The sequence below is a fragment of the Mucor velutinosus genome, assembly GCF_035048745.1.
Source record: "Mucor velutinosus strain NIH1002 chromosome Unknown tig00001544, whole genome shotgun sequence".
In the NCBI taxonomy this organism is placed as follows: domain Eukaryota; kingdom Fungi; phylum Mucoromycota; class Mucoromycetes; order Mucorales; family Mucoraceae; genus Mucor; species Mucor velutinosus.
This window is the reverse complement of record NW_027041908.1, coordinates 1,048,967-1,063,090: the sequence shown is the minus strand read 5'-3', so window position 1 is coordinate 1,063,090 and position 14,124 is coordinate 1,048,967. Positions and strand designations below refer to the sequence as shown.

At 41.1% G+C, this 14,124-nt stretch overlaps 5 protein-coding genes across 5 annotated transcripts; 1 reads left to right on the top strand and 4 right to left on the bottom strand.

Annotated features, from left to right (window-relative positions):
- Positions 1-116: 116 nt before the first annotated feature.
- On the bottom strand, positions 117-1,190 carry ATC70_005656 (uncharacterized protein; the record flags this gene model as incomplete). The annotated part of the gene is made up of 1 exon (XM_064824941.1): positions 117-1,190. The coding sequence occupies one exon, from the start codon at positions 1,188-1,190 to the stop codon at positions 117-119; it is 1,074 nt and encodes a 357-aa protein (XP_064680318.1).
- Positions 1,191-3,289: 2,099 nt separating this feature from the next.
- On the bottom strand, positions 3,290-7,025 carry ATC70_005655 (uncharacterized protein; the record flags this gene model as incomplete). The annotated part of the gene is made up of 5 exons (XM_064824940.1): positions 3,290-4,142; positions 4,205-5,400; positions 5,456-6,246; positions 6,312-6,584; positions 6,641-7,025. 5 exons carry the CDS (start codon positions 7,023-7,025, stop codon positions 3,290-3,292), a joined length of 3,498 nt encoding a protein of 1,165 aa, XP_064680317.1.
- Positions 7,026-7,531: 506 nt separating this feature from the next.
- Positions 7,532-8,744, bottom strand: KHA1_1 (K(+)/H(+) antiporter; the record flags this gene model as incomplete). Its single annotated transcript, XM_064824939.1, has 5 exons — positions 7,532-7,867; positions 7,929-8,090; positions 8,153-8,386; positions 8,450-8,609; positions 8,665-8,744. The coding sequence occupies 5 exons, from the start codon at positions 8,742-8,744 to the stop codon at positions 7,532-7,534; spliced, it is 972 nt and encodes a 323-aa protein (XP_064680316.1).
- Positions 8,745-9,265: 521 nt separating this feature from the next.
- TRR1_1 (thioredoxin-disulfide reductase) lies at positions 9,266-9,715 on the bottom strand (the record flags this gene model as incomplete). The annotated part of the gene is made up of 1 exon (XM_064824938.1): positions 9,266-9,715. The coding sequence occupies one exon, from the start codon at positions 9,713-9,715 to the stop codon at positions 9,266-9,268; it is 450 nt and encodes a 149-aa protein (XP_064680315.1).
- Positions 9,716-10,214: 499 nt separating this feature from the next.
- Positions 10,215-11,463, top strand: GLO2_2 (Cytoplasmic glyoxalase II; the record flags this gene model as incomplete). The annotated part of the gene is made up of 3 exons (XM_064824937.1): positions 10,215-10,524; positions 10,580-10,662; positions 10,723-11,463. 3 exons carry the CDS (start codon positions 10,215-10,217, stop codon positions 11,461-11,463), a joined length of 1,134 nt encoding a protein of 377 aa, XP_064680314.1.
- Positions 11,464-14,124: the final 2,661 nt, after the last annotated feature.

The window sequence follows — 14,124 nt, the reverse complement described above, 5'->3', positions numbered from 1 at the left end:
GAAAAAGATTTTGGAAATGAACGTAATTGCGTGAAAATGTATAAAAACTATAAGGATTATAATAAGGGGAACGAAAGCAAAATGTTGTCTAATAGCACTATTGATTCAGATGTAATTTAGAATCTACCACGACCACCACGGCCACCACGGAAGTCGCCACGGCCACCACGACCACGTCCACCGCGACCACCACGGAAGTCACCACGTCCACCGCCACGACCACCACGGAAACCACCACGACCAACACGTTCACGGTCATCAGCACCAGAGAAATCAGTACGGAGAGGACGGCCGTTAACCTCGACACCATTCATACCCTTGACAGCAGCATCAGCTTGCTCAGCAGTTTCGAATTCAAGATAACCAATACCTCTGAGAGAGCCATCTTCTCTGTTGAAAGGAAGTCTAATATCACCAACCAAGGTACCAAACTTACTGAAAGCCTCGGTGAGGGCAGCACGGTGAGAATCTTCATCATAATCACGGTTGAGGTTAGCAACAAAGACCTTGGTAGACTTGGGACCATAGTTTTCATCCTTGGTTCTTTGACGGTTGGATCCATCGCCAGCACTGTCCAAACGAATAGTACGACCCATGAATTCAGAGTTGCTGAGAGCAAGGGCGGCATCATGAGCAGCCTTGGTAGTGAAATCGATATGACAGAAACCCTTGTTCTTACCAGTGGCATTGTCTAATCTGATTCTGACATCAGAGATCTCACCACATTGACTGAAAAACTCCTTGACATCAGCATCGGTAGCTTCCCAACTAATACCACCACACCAGACAGTAAAAGTACCCTCGGACTCGGTCTTGGCAACCTTGGCGGGAGAGGCCTCTTGTTCTTCTTCGGCATCAGCCTTTCTCTTCTTGTCATTGGACTCTTCCTCAACCTTCTCCTCTTCTTCTTCCTCATCAGATGAAGATGATGAATCAGATGAGCTGTCAGAGCTATCAGAGGAGTCTTCCTTCTTTTCTTCCTCAACGACAACCTTCTTTTCTTCGACAACTTCCTCCTCTTCATCGGAAGAAGAGTCAGAAGATGAAGAATCAGAGCTGCTGCTTTCAGAGCTGCTGGAGCTGGAGCTGGAGCTGGAGCTAGATGACTCTTCCTTTTGAGCAGCCTTCTTTGAGACCTTGGTCTTCTTGTCAACCTTGGTTGTCTTCTTGGTAATCTTGGAGGAACCCATTGTGTTTATAGTTCTGAATAGAGTGTTGTGTGAATTAGGAAAGAAGAGCCCTTTGCAGTATCGAAAAATTTGATCCCTTTTTCAATCAAAATTGTCAGAAAAAAAAACTGTGACATTGTAAAATAAGCATTATGGTTTTGACACGAAAAGCAGCCATCGTATTAAGCTTTTGGTTCATGCAAGCCACTGTGTAACTGGTATTAGTGCAGAACATGTCCAATGAAAACTTTTACACCCTGCTCCAGATTTCTGAAACTAGATCAGGAAATGCCTAAATGCACATTTTGTTTAAATGTCTGTTCGTGCTCCAGTCAGATACTGCTTGGCTTGCGAGTACATCTTGCACAGTGATTGACACTGTTACTCGTTTAATCTGCTCTTTTCCTCCAGAACAGTGTGCCTCGCCTTAAGTGCGGTAAGGTCAGGGGCAATAAGCAGACTCGGATTTCCTCTCTTTACTTTGCTTTGGTCGTCCATTTGTAATGTATAACCTAGCAGGGTTCAAGCAGACAATCAAATTTTTCAAAGACTTTCGTTTAATATACATAGTATAAGACTTATTAAAATGCATCTCGTTATTATGAGCCAAGTCCATTGATTATAATAGCTTTACATTGTATTGACAGCCGGTTTCAAATACGATAGAACTTGTCTTTGTTTGGATCCAAGGCTTCTATTCTTTGATTTATAACATCATTACGATTCAGAAATTCATCTCATTGAAAATCTAACATCATCAATCAACAGCCAACGCTAAAAGTTTGAATAGAAGCTATAGTGATACTGCAGATCAGTTTGCCCAAGTCAATAATCAAAGTATTAATCCAGGATTTTCTTCTAGCAAGTTAAAATTAAAAAGAAGTGTTGGATAGATCCAAATAAAATTAGCTGCTCTCATTCTTCTGATTCATGCATATCAAGATATAAAAGCGATTTTTTTTTTTGCGTAGTGGCGATTTCAATAATACCTCTCTTTCGAGTACCTGGCAATTTACGGCTATGCCTTGGTTTGGATAATACCTGACTTTCATCTGCTACTGTTCCAGCCGCCGCCACCGCCAAAAAAAATTGAACTTCCGTTCAGCATTTTTTGCTTCAGATTGGCCAAACCTCGATTAAAATCGATTCAATCGATCTATTTTGCAAATTTCGACTATGTAAGATGCAATGATCATCTAATGCTTTCTAATACATTTCTGGAGTGTTTTTCAAGGCGCATCGAATGATGGTGCTTATGGTAGATGTTTTTAATAAATATATCGAGCAATAACAGAAAATATGAAATGAGGTTTCTTGCCAAAAAGTCAAAAACTTACATATAAAAGTTACACAAACGACGTTTCAAGGGTTGCTTTGGATCGATAGCAACATTTTGATGTAATACATACCATAGTAAAAATTTTCGTTTTGGAGGCCAAAAACGCGATCGTTTGATTTTCGATGAAAACCATGAGGGGTACCTCATGCTTTTTGGTCGATTTTTGGCCATGTTTTTTTGGTCCCCAAAAAGCTGAGCAAGGGTGTCAGGGAGTTAGTGCTAGATGAAAGCAATCGTTTGATACTATTCTGGCACTCTGGAACAGCCTCTAACACAAGAAATCACGGCTCAAGTGTATCTAAAGTACTCTGTGTTTTGCGTATTTTGGAGCAGTAAGAGGTTATGTTAGTAGGTTCCCTGCCCACATATGAGTTGTTTTCATCGATACAGACGTAAAGCATCGTAGAAGAGTTATATCCACAGTTGCAGGTTATCTATGTAGGATTTCTTGTGGCAGTCGACAGCTAAAATGCTTGAATCTAGTATATTAAAGGGATATTCACGTATACATCTTGAAGATAGCTTCTCACATTATTGATCAAATGCCAGTGAATACACACAGGAACAGAGTGACCCTGCTATAAAATCCTCAGATGGGCCACTCTTAGTATGATCTAAATCATGCACTTATGAGATTATAATCAGCAGCTGTCAGTTGACATATACAGTATAGTAGCTGTGAAGAATAGTTTTATTTGTTTTGGAAAGAATAGTAATAACATGAGTAATAAAAGAAAAAAAAAGGGGGGGGGAGTATGCTGTGGTTTGCTGACGACTTGTTTTATCCAGTAACCCAATCAGCAACATAAGAGAAGGCTTGGAACTCTTGTTGCTCAACACGGTTGAGATTCGAGTCAATGGGAGTCAAAGCAGGTGTTTCGTTGGTAAATTCTTCATCAAAGTTGGAGGTATCCAAACGACCAGAAATAGTAGGATAGAAGGGAGGAGGTACACGCTTAGCCAACATATCGTCCCAGTTGACGCCACGGAAGAAGGGATGACGCTTAATGGGAATAGCATCATCTGGACCAGCACCCAATCTTTGTGTAGGTTCACGTTGTAATAATTGCTGACAGATGGAAATAGAATCGCTCGACATGTTGATAGGATACAAGATATCATCTTCCAAGATAGCGTCAAAGATTTCATCTTCATCTTCACCACGGAAAGGAGATTGACCCAACAACATTTCATAGATCAAGACACCATAGGCCCACCAATCGACAGCACGACCATAGTTTTGTTCCCTCAGAATTTCAGGCGCCATAAATTCAGGCGTACCACAGAAAGTACCCGTAGTTTTACCATAGCCCATGTTTTCCTTACATAGACCGTAATCAGCCATCTTGATATGACCATCCAAACTCAACATGATGTTATCCAACTTGAGATCACGGTAAATGATGTTTTGACTATGGAAATACTCCAATGCCAACAAGACTTCACAAGCGTAGAATTTAGCTCTTCTCTCAGAGAATTGGCCTCGTTGAATGTGCCACATCAAATCACCGCCGTTCACGTATTCCATGACAAAGTAGACACGGGTTTCTGTTTGGAAAGTTGAGTGGAGGTTGATTAAGAAGGGGTGGCGTTCGCGATTTGCTGCTTGGAAGACACGTTTCTCTGAACGAACACTGTCATACACTACCATTAATATCCGCCATACTATGTATCATCACTTGGCCACAAAACTCACCTCTCAATTTCATCATTGTCAATAATGAATCGCTTCTTGAGCATCTTGATAGCATACAGCTTCTTGTCAAACTTCTCTTCGGCCAGCATGACCTTACCAAAGTTACCTTTACCAAGCACAGCCAAGAAACTGAAGTTGTCCAACTGCACCTTTCGTTTTTGCTGCATCATACTTGGCTGCTTTTGCAAGTGCTGTGGTGGTGGTAATTGCTGCTGTTGCTTAGGAGGAGGCGCCATGCCACCATATGAAGATTGTTGTTGTTGCATTTGAGGTGGTTGCTGTTGATAGACGGGAGAATAGTTGGGATTAGGTTGAGGTCTACCCATCATGGAAGGGTGCTGGTTCTGGTATGGACTATAAGGCATAGAGGGTCTATTTTGTTGTTGCTGTTGTTGCTGTTGTTGCTGTTGTTGCTGCTGCTGCTGCTGCTGCTGATAATACATTTGCTGCTGTTGCTGCTGTTGATGTTGTTGGTATCTGGGGTCAACATTGACAGGAGGACCGTTGTAGCCATAAGGAGGTTGCTGTTGCTGGGGATGGTGCGGTTGAACATGAGCAGGAGGTTGTGGAGGGCGCTGTTGTTGCTGTTGAGGTGGCATGGGCTGTTGAGGGTAAATTCTAGAGGGTTGGGGCATGCTCATGGGCGATTGCGATGGTGAATAGTAAGGTTGTTGTGGTTGGTGCTGTGTTTGAGGCGAATGTTGCGAATGATGTTGCTGAGCAAGTGGTGCATTATGATTATACATGGCAGGTGGAGTTTGTGGCACAACAATAGGGCTCTTTTGAGGTGTTTGAGGAGCTAATGAGACCGATGAAGAGAGTCGAGAACTAAGCTCATCGTCCACAGATGATGGCTGTTGTTGAGGCAGAGCAGGAAGAGGGCCATCCTGTGCCATCTCCATCTTGTCCTTGGAGATACGACTACTGCTATTTTTGGTTTCCAGTGTTTTGCGCTTAGCAGCTGCCTTGATTTCAGCCAACATTTGATTGGCCATCTCCATGCTTAGACCACAGAAATCAGGTACATAATGCTCGCAACGAGTGTGAGCAGTGATACCACATTCTGAGCACTTTTTAGATCCACGAGATCCCAAAGGTAGCATGTAACCACAGTGGCAACACCAATTGGCACCAATATTGGTAATAGGTTCGAAGCGGTGAGGAATCTTGTGATTAAGCTTGTCTTCATCCGAGTCCTATCAATCGCATTAAAAAGCCTACTTCCTCGTCCTGGTGGTATTGTATACTTACATTATCCTTGGAGTTGGCAATACATTTGGTAACAACTTTGCTGGAACACTTTTTATGACAGGTGTACTCACAGTCCTCACACTGATAACCGCTGTTGACAAAGAATTCTTGACACAACGCACACTTCATGACGTTGTAGAATCTCTTTTCCAAGAATTGATGGCCATTGACCTCAACCACTTCTTCACGACGTTGACGGACAGCACCAGCACGGCCCAATTTATCCATAGGACGACGGTTGCCATCTGCACGGACAAAGTTCAGTCGAAGCGCCAATTTACCAACGGGCTCCACATCAAACCAAGCTTCAATACCACCTTCATTTTGAGTTACTTGCACGGGAGGAACAGGGTGAAGAGTAGCGCTGCTATCTTCTCTGTCCATGATGGAATTGCCATCGGCATCATGACGCAGCTTTTGAGCCTCTTCAGCCAACATCCATTGAGGGATCTTACGCTTACGAAGACCTTCGGTGATATCCGTGATTTTGAGCCAAAAGAAACCGATAGGCAATGATTTCTCGGTCGATTGATCATAGACACTAATTTCAATTTCGGAAGCCTTGTTGACATGCGTTTCACACAGTTCATTCCATTTGTCATTGCGAGCAGGTCTTGAGCGGAATACAATTTGGTTATCGATCTTGACCAACACTACAGTAGCCGGTGAACGAATCATACGAGTAGGAGCATGTGCTAATTCCATAGCCTCTAAAATTTCCAGCTGCAGTTTACCAGTAACGGGTCTTCGGAAACCAGGAGGCAAACGAGCAGAAGGAGGTGTTTCCAGTTCTGCGCAATACAACATTAGATTAGTTTAGAATATAATTGCCTGCAAAGACAATTTCTCTCCTTACCATAGTCATCTTCATCGCCACCTTCGCCAATGTATAGACTCTTGTATTTTCTCAAGGCAGAATTCAACAAACCAAGTTTCTCTTGACTTTCCGACATCTTGTCTTGTACCTCAGTACGACTCTTGCGATCTGTAGAGGGGTTGCGCTCCATCACATCTACCATACCTCGAATACCCTTCAATACAGTCTTTTCGACATCCAGCTTGTACTCCAGCTCATGTAGTTTGAGAGACACCTTGGGCTTGTTGTAGGGAGTTTCTGACATTAATAAGTCTAATTTATAGTTTTAGTGTCTGATCAGTGTCGTTGTGCTTTTGCTAGTGTTTTACCCAAGTTGGAGTACTTTTTCTTGTCATCCTTCTTTCTAGGGGCAATTACGGTAACATCGTTTGGGTTTGTTGCCATGGAGCTAGTGCGAGGCGGATGTTCGGATTGAGCTTGCAGTTGCTGATTTTGCTGCTGAAGCGCCACTGGGCTCTCTGAACCAGAATCCGAAGCGTTGTCTTGTTTTGCCTCGAGCCGGTGCAGTTCCTCAGTAAAGTAATCAATGTACTTTTGGTATTCTTTGATCTGAGTTTCACAGTCTGAAATCACATTTCGATCCTTCAATAAGGGTCTCATTTGAATGAACTTGTCTCGCATAGTTCTGCTATGCTCAATCTTGGCCTCCAATTCTGAAATCTGAAGTGTTTGAGTGAGATTTTGATTCTGCATGCAACATTGTGTATGGTTTCTATTACCGTCATCTTATTTATAAATAATTATGGCTCGGTATTTCTGTTTCAAGTGCCTGGGAATAAGTTGAACCTTGGTCGCTCTGTTTTATCTTTTTGGCTTTGTGAAAATGTAACTAGGGGGGCTGAATAGTCTTTCAGGAAATATGGTAAGTTGGTAAACTACACAAAAGTGTCTTTTTATTCAGGGCCGTTATCTAACCTGCTCGTTTTCTACAGTGCTTATTTGCTCCTTTCCAAGCCTATGTGGTATCAATAAAGAAATGCTCTGGTCTTGCTCTTTTTCCAATAAATATCGATATACTACAGACCGTAGAATATACAAGATTAATAGCAGAAAATCAAAGGCGAGTTGAGAAAAAGAAAAAGTATTGAAAAAGAAAGAAAGAAGGGGAAAGAGGAAACAAAAAATGGAAACGTGTGTGTATCCTCCATTTTAAAACGAAAAAAAATTTCAAATCAAGGTGGTACTACATAGGATATAAACTATAAAGGGTCATCTTTTGGCTCTTTGAACCATAATAATACATCTTTTGTTTCTTCAAACACCATAAAAGTAACTGCATTTGCTGGCGCTACTTTCAAGAGCGAAGGCGCAAGACCCTTATATAAACTCAAAGCACCTTCTTGTCGAACAATGCTCGTCAAACATCCCCACCAAGATGACCGCAATCTCGCTGATGTCGCATGAGATCCCTCCATCTGCAGTCGCTTTCTGACGAGATCAAACGGATAAACCACGATTTTACTAATGAATCCCGATAATGCTCCACTTATCATGTCATGTGTCGGCTTATAACTTGCAGATAGTATTTGCTGATCCTGTAAATAGCAACATGTTGGTTGTCATGGCGACACATCCTGCACATCTACACACGCTTACCCGTAGACTCTTGAACCCCTTTGCAAAAATGTCATAGCTCGAGAACAGCAGACCCATATACGGCATAATTTGAATGATGGCAGGCCATAATCCTCTGTAGAAACCAGCTGCACCTTCCATATTATAAATATCAGCCATAGCTCGTGCAACACTTGTGTTCTGCTTTAAAATTGTATAAATAAATGAGATCAAAAATATTTGGCGCTGAGCATAATATAACTAACCTTTTGTGGTGTTCGAGCAGCAAACCTCGTTCTTAATAAATCAAACGGATATGTTGCTGCTGTAGCAGCACAACCTGCGATCATACCGCATCCAAATGTCTTGAGTGTGTGCGGCAATGTCCGTTTGGCATCAATCTTTTCTATGATTTGTTCCAGCTCTTTATACGCCCAAAATTCCACTGCACTGTACGATAGATAGAGGTACTCGGCTGGCATATTTCCCTTGTAGAGCCCCTGTGTATGGAAAGCATTGCATGTATGGGTAAAATGCGGGGTAAATGTGCCAATTTTACTTACCTTGATTCCTTCTTCTTTTAATATAGTTCGTAACGCCTGCGTTATCTTGTTGTATTTGATTGCTGTATTTCTCTTTCGATTCTGATGAAATCGAAAATGCGTTCTATGTGTTTGCAATTGCATTCGGATTTTGACGACGTCTAGAGGTGCAATAACAACTCTGTGGACACATGTTAGGTAAAGATTCAATCAGCATCTTGTACTCATTAAACTACCTAGACACGACGCCTGCCATGCCTCCACAGAATGCGAGCTCATAGCTCGAAAGGTTGGCGTCTGTTACGTATGAAGGCATTCTAACTGTATAGTCTATATATATTGTATAAAAGCATGAAGAAGTTAAAGAAAGTTGGGGCTATGACGCTTGGTATTGTAAACATGGTTGTTTAGGGCCCGATGTATTCCGTAAACATTTTATAGTGCCCACAAAAGGGGATTTATCCGGCTATCGGACTGAATGCTATTTAAATCTGCCAACCATTATAGGCATTGTCAATTTGTAAACCGTTGCTTTGATGGCCAGCATGGTGTGGTGTCGAATACATGTCAAGCAAAGACACTGCAACCGCTTGAACCCCATATTATAGATTCGTCAAGAGGCCATCACTATAAATGATTGCAATCGCACACTTGATATGCCATTGCGCAATCAGAGCAGCAAAGCATGTCCGCTGATCTTTGTGATGGTAAGGGCGAGTGTTCCACTATACCAGGGGTAAATCAGGCAGATTTATTGAGCTTATTGTCTAAATGACAATGCCCTCTTCGTGTTTCTTTTATTTCTTTTTCTCTCTTCATCATCTACCATTCCTACATTTACTCCTTGGCAAACGATTTAGCTTGACGAGCAGCGCGCATGTATAATATAGACTGAGCAATCCAACCAATCGCCAAAATCCAACAAAAGGCATCAGCAGCTTTGAACATTGTACAGCCCTTATCCATGCCTGTTACCCAAGGAAAAGCCACAGGATCATTGTAAATGACCTTCCATTGCATATAGTTTGTCCACAAGCAATCCAGTGCAGATCCATCCGCCATGACATCTGCTCCCGGCAACACAGGCAGCAATGCGGCTAGAAGTACAGCTGCTGTAAAGGAAATAATAGTGCTCCGCATCGTCTTGGATGGCAACCAGGCCTTGTATCTTGGGCTTGAATCAAAGGCGAGAAGAATGCTATACACAGTGGCTGTGATGTCTGGTATCAGCATATACACAAACGTAGCTGGATAGGCAAATGTAGTGAAGCTGCCTATACACGACATGATACCAAATGATCAGTCGATGATGTCCTTTTGTATCAAGTGTTCAAACTCACCAAAACCTGCGAGAATTGAACCATTATTAATAAAAGACCTGATTTGAGTCGACACCCCAATCAGTAAGCCAAACAAGATCAAGCCGACCAATGCGTTCCAGATATGAATCACTTGTATTAGATGTAAGCTCTTCATCACTAGTATCAAAGGTGATAGCAACGAATCCAAGCAGCAGTAAGGAAAGGGAGCAAGCGACTTGAGAGAAAACGAGACTTTAATTAGACTTCCCCCTCCCCTATTTCCATTCTCCTAAATTGTCTTGTGTTACTGGAGCGCAAATCTGTAGAAAACCAAATGCTTGTCTTGAGGTGATCTAAATCGAAAGCAGCGCATAAATTACGGCAAGCTTTTGAGCCGGCTATCTAAATCATCCAGAATCCTGGATATATAAAACCATCAATCTAGAAATAAAAAGTCAATGTCTCGCTCTCTTTAACACAACATCATGTCTATTGTCAACAACAACGAAAATTCAGAAGAAATCAAAACGATGCGCAAGCTTCATGGCGACCTTGTATTAGAAGAGTCTGGCTTCTTTAAAAAAGTAACCCAAAAGGACTCTCAGTTGAATAAACATACTGCTGAAGCTTATTATAAAAACTGGAAAGATACAGACAACCTTCAAGATAACGAAAAGGATGTCGAGCAAAGACGTCATGAAGCCCAGAATATGACCAACTCTTTTTACGATCTGGTAACTGATTTCTATGAGTACGGGTGGGGTCAATCATTCCATTTTGCAAAATTATACAAGGGTTTGTCTTAACAGAAGATGGCGGTACGATTATTTGCTAATTTATTTTATCTTAGGTGACTCATTTAAAGAGAACATCAACCGCCATGAAGCTTATTTAGCCCTAAAATTGGGATTGAAGAAGGGCATGAAAGTGCTGGTAAGTAGATGGCTTATAAACGCTGCCACGAGTACTATGTGAACTGATGGAATCTATCAGGACACGGGATGCGGCGTGGGTGGTCCCCTCAGGGAAGTAGTCAAGGCATCCAATGGTGCTCATGTTACCGGTATCAATAACAATGCCTATCAATTACAACGTTGTGAAGCATACTCTTTCAAATACGGATTGTCAAATTACACAAGCTTCATCAAAGGTGATTTTACCAACATGCCCATTGAAGACGAGACATTTGACAGTGTCTTTTCCGTCGAGGCAACAGTGCATGCGCCTCGACTTGAGCAAGTATATGGTGAAATCTATCGTGTATTGAAGCCAGGTGGTAAATTTGCTTGCTATGAGTGGTGCACAACGGATATCTATGACGAAAGCGATGTCTCAATGAAGAAAATTGTACATGCTATCGAGTTGGGTAATTCTATCTCGAAATTATATACTACAAAGCAATGTATACAAGCATTGGAAACTGTTGGGTTCAAGGTTTTAGAGCAAGGCGATATGGGCGAGGTGGATAGCGCTACTAACCCTTGGTATAATACGTTGAAGGCTCCTGATGGTGGATTTCGCGGTTTCCTGCGCTCTTCAATCGGTCGCACCTATACCAATACACTCATGACGTTCCTTGATAAGTTTGGTCTGGTTCCCTCTGGTGTTTTGGAGACATCTCAACTGTTGAATGCTGCTGCGGATAATTTAGTTGCCGGTGGTGAAATGGGCATCTTTACTCCAATGTTCTTTTTCTTGGTCGAGAAGCCTTTTACTGTCGCCCCTACCGCTTAACTGAAGCCATCTGGCTTTCCTATATTACAGTATTGTATCATATAAGTAATAAACTTTCAGCATATCAGGCCATGGTATGCGAATTAATACTCTTTATTGCCTTTTACCCTGAAATTAACCTTCATAAAATTAAGGTTATCAACATTTGACCATTGTTGTCGATCATCTCAACTCAGCGGCGTTATCAGATTAAGCGAGGTGGAAGATCTTTGAAAAAAGGCTTAGTAATGTATAATTCTTATATTAAATCTAAGTTTAATGATACGTTTTTCGTATGGAAAAAACCAATAAAATAAAATCAGGGTGTTCTCTATATTATTTGTCAGATCGAGACAGGGCCATGAATTACGCTGCTTGTTGGCAATCACAGCCCCCTTCTCGTGTTAATACTGCCGCAATGAATTCACGGCGACTTTGAAGGACCAGCAGCACTTGATGACTTTGAAGAACCAGAAGTGGCATTTGCGGTATTAATTAAATGCTGGTATGTGTTAATAAATTCAAGGCTACCAGCCTCTAACATATCGTCTTTCTGCTCATCATCATCGCCATCCTCTTCATTACAGATAATACCAGTAATATAGACCTTGGCATTTGTCTTCTTTCTTTCGCCTCTATTGACGATTCGAAAAATGAAATCAGTAGAATCCACTTGGAATGTCTTTTACACTTTTCGCAAACCCAAAATAGCAACTACAAAAGAGAAAGATGTTACTGCGTTAAAAGAAGGACTTTATAATATAAGCTGTTACCTGTATTTGAGACAAACAATATCTATAAGAGCAGCTTTCAATGAAGCACAATTAGCAGAAATAGAGAAGATTTCAAAAATTTAAAGAATTGAGTACTGTACAAGATGAATAAACTACTGGCAAAACCGGCATTGGGAGACGGTTTGGAGGAGGTACTAAGCACATCTACCAAGAACATAGCGCATCTAATTTAGCGTTTGGTAACATTGATCTATGAGGTGGTTTTACCGTAGCAAAGTGAAGGCGAAAAATCATGATAATTAAGCATCTTACCCAACATTTGGCAATACTAACCTTTAGGATTTTACCGTAGCGAAGCGAAGGTGCAAAACCATCGTATTCAAGCAGCAAATTCGGGTTTTCATTTCCACTGTTAATAAGCTTATTACCAGCAACATACCGCTTCAAATTTGTATAAATTAGCTTTACCAAAATCAGTATACCTTCTATTCAAATTGGAAGTTGCACAAGCAGCAGAACTGCCCTTCCAGTAAATAGCAGCTACCAAAGATGTGATTCATGCCGCGTAAATAATAGCTATAAAGCAAAAACATAACCAAGTTTGACAGCTTTCAAACCTTCATATCTTGACATATAGACCTTTCTGAGCTGCCGGAATAACGCCAAACAATTGTACTTGAGTAGTAATAACTTCCTGACACCTTTGCTCAACTTTTTGGGGATCCAAAAAACATGGCCAGAAATCGACCAAAAACCTTGAGGTACCCCTCATGGTTTTTATCGAAATTGCCCTTCGGGGTCGCTGTCAGAGTGGTTTTCGCACCTGAAGCGTTTCAGTCGTGAGCTGCGCAATCGAGACACAAGGGTGCCCGCGCGGAGAGATAGCCATTAAAACTATCTCCGCTGAAGTTACAATCTTGAAGTCTATCCGGTCTGGTTTCGCCTGGTAGTTTGTGTTGGGACAAACATCTCCCTCCGTCTATAGTTGTTATGTAGTTATTATCACTCTAGTTTTCTCTTGCAAGTCACTTTGTTCACATACACTTGTCTCGTATTTTGATACATTTAAAGCCTTTATTGGGCGCCAGATTACTAATAAAGTCTTTAATATTATCCACCAAAAAAAAAAAAAAGTTTTTATCGAAATTCAAACGATCGCTTTTTTTGCCTTGAAAACGAAGACTTTTACTATGGTATATATTGAATCAAAATGTTTCTCTCGATCCAAAGCAACCTCTGAAACCACTTTTATGAGGCTTTCATATGCAAAATATGGCTATTTTTGCTGAAAACCTCATTTCATATTTTACCAAATTGCTTAATCATTTCAGTCAAAACACTTATTACAGTTAGCACCATTGGAAGCGCCTTGAAAAGTACTTCAAGAATGTATTAGGCAGCATAGGGTGATCATCACGATTTATATAGTCGAATATCACAAAATAAATTAAAGAAGTCGAAAAAAGACAAGATCTGTCCAATCTTGAACATAAAAAATAATAATACTGAGTTTGAATTGATTTTGGCAATAGCGCTGTCGCTGGCTGACCCAAATACCTTTCTGTTGATGACAATAATGATTGCGATACTGATTAAATAGGGACAATGGAGTTGAAAACACAATTAATTAGCCCAAATAATTTTTTGGGGAGCTTTGCCTCATAAAGCTGTCTTTTGCAATGACAATATCTCAAAAAAAAATCGCTGTAGATCTTGCACAAGTCCTGTATTTACTTATGACCAGGTTTATGTCGCCATCTTATTAAGAGCATCAGCAGCAGCGAATGGTATGACAATTCTATTATCAGAAAATGGCTATTTTGATGTAAAAATGCTGCATAAAACTTGAATTTTCTCTCATATTGTCTTAATAATAGGCTTCGTTTGATATCAGTGTAAACTAAAGGGATACTGAGGGAGATACCTCCTCTCCTCGTGGCTCTGATAT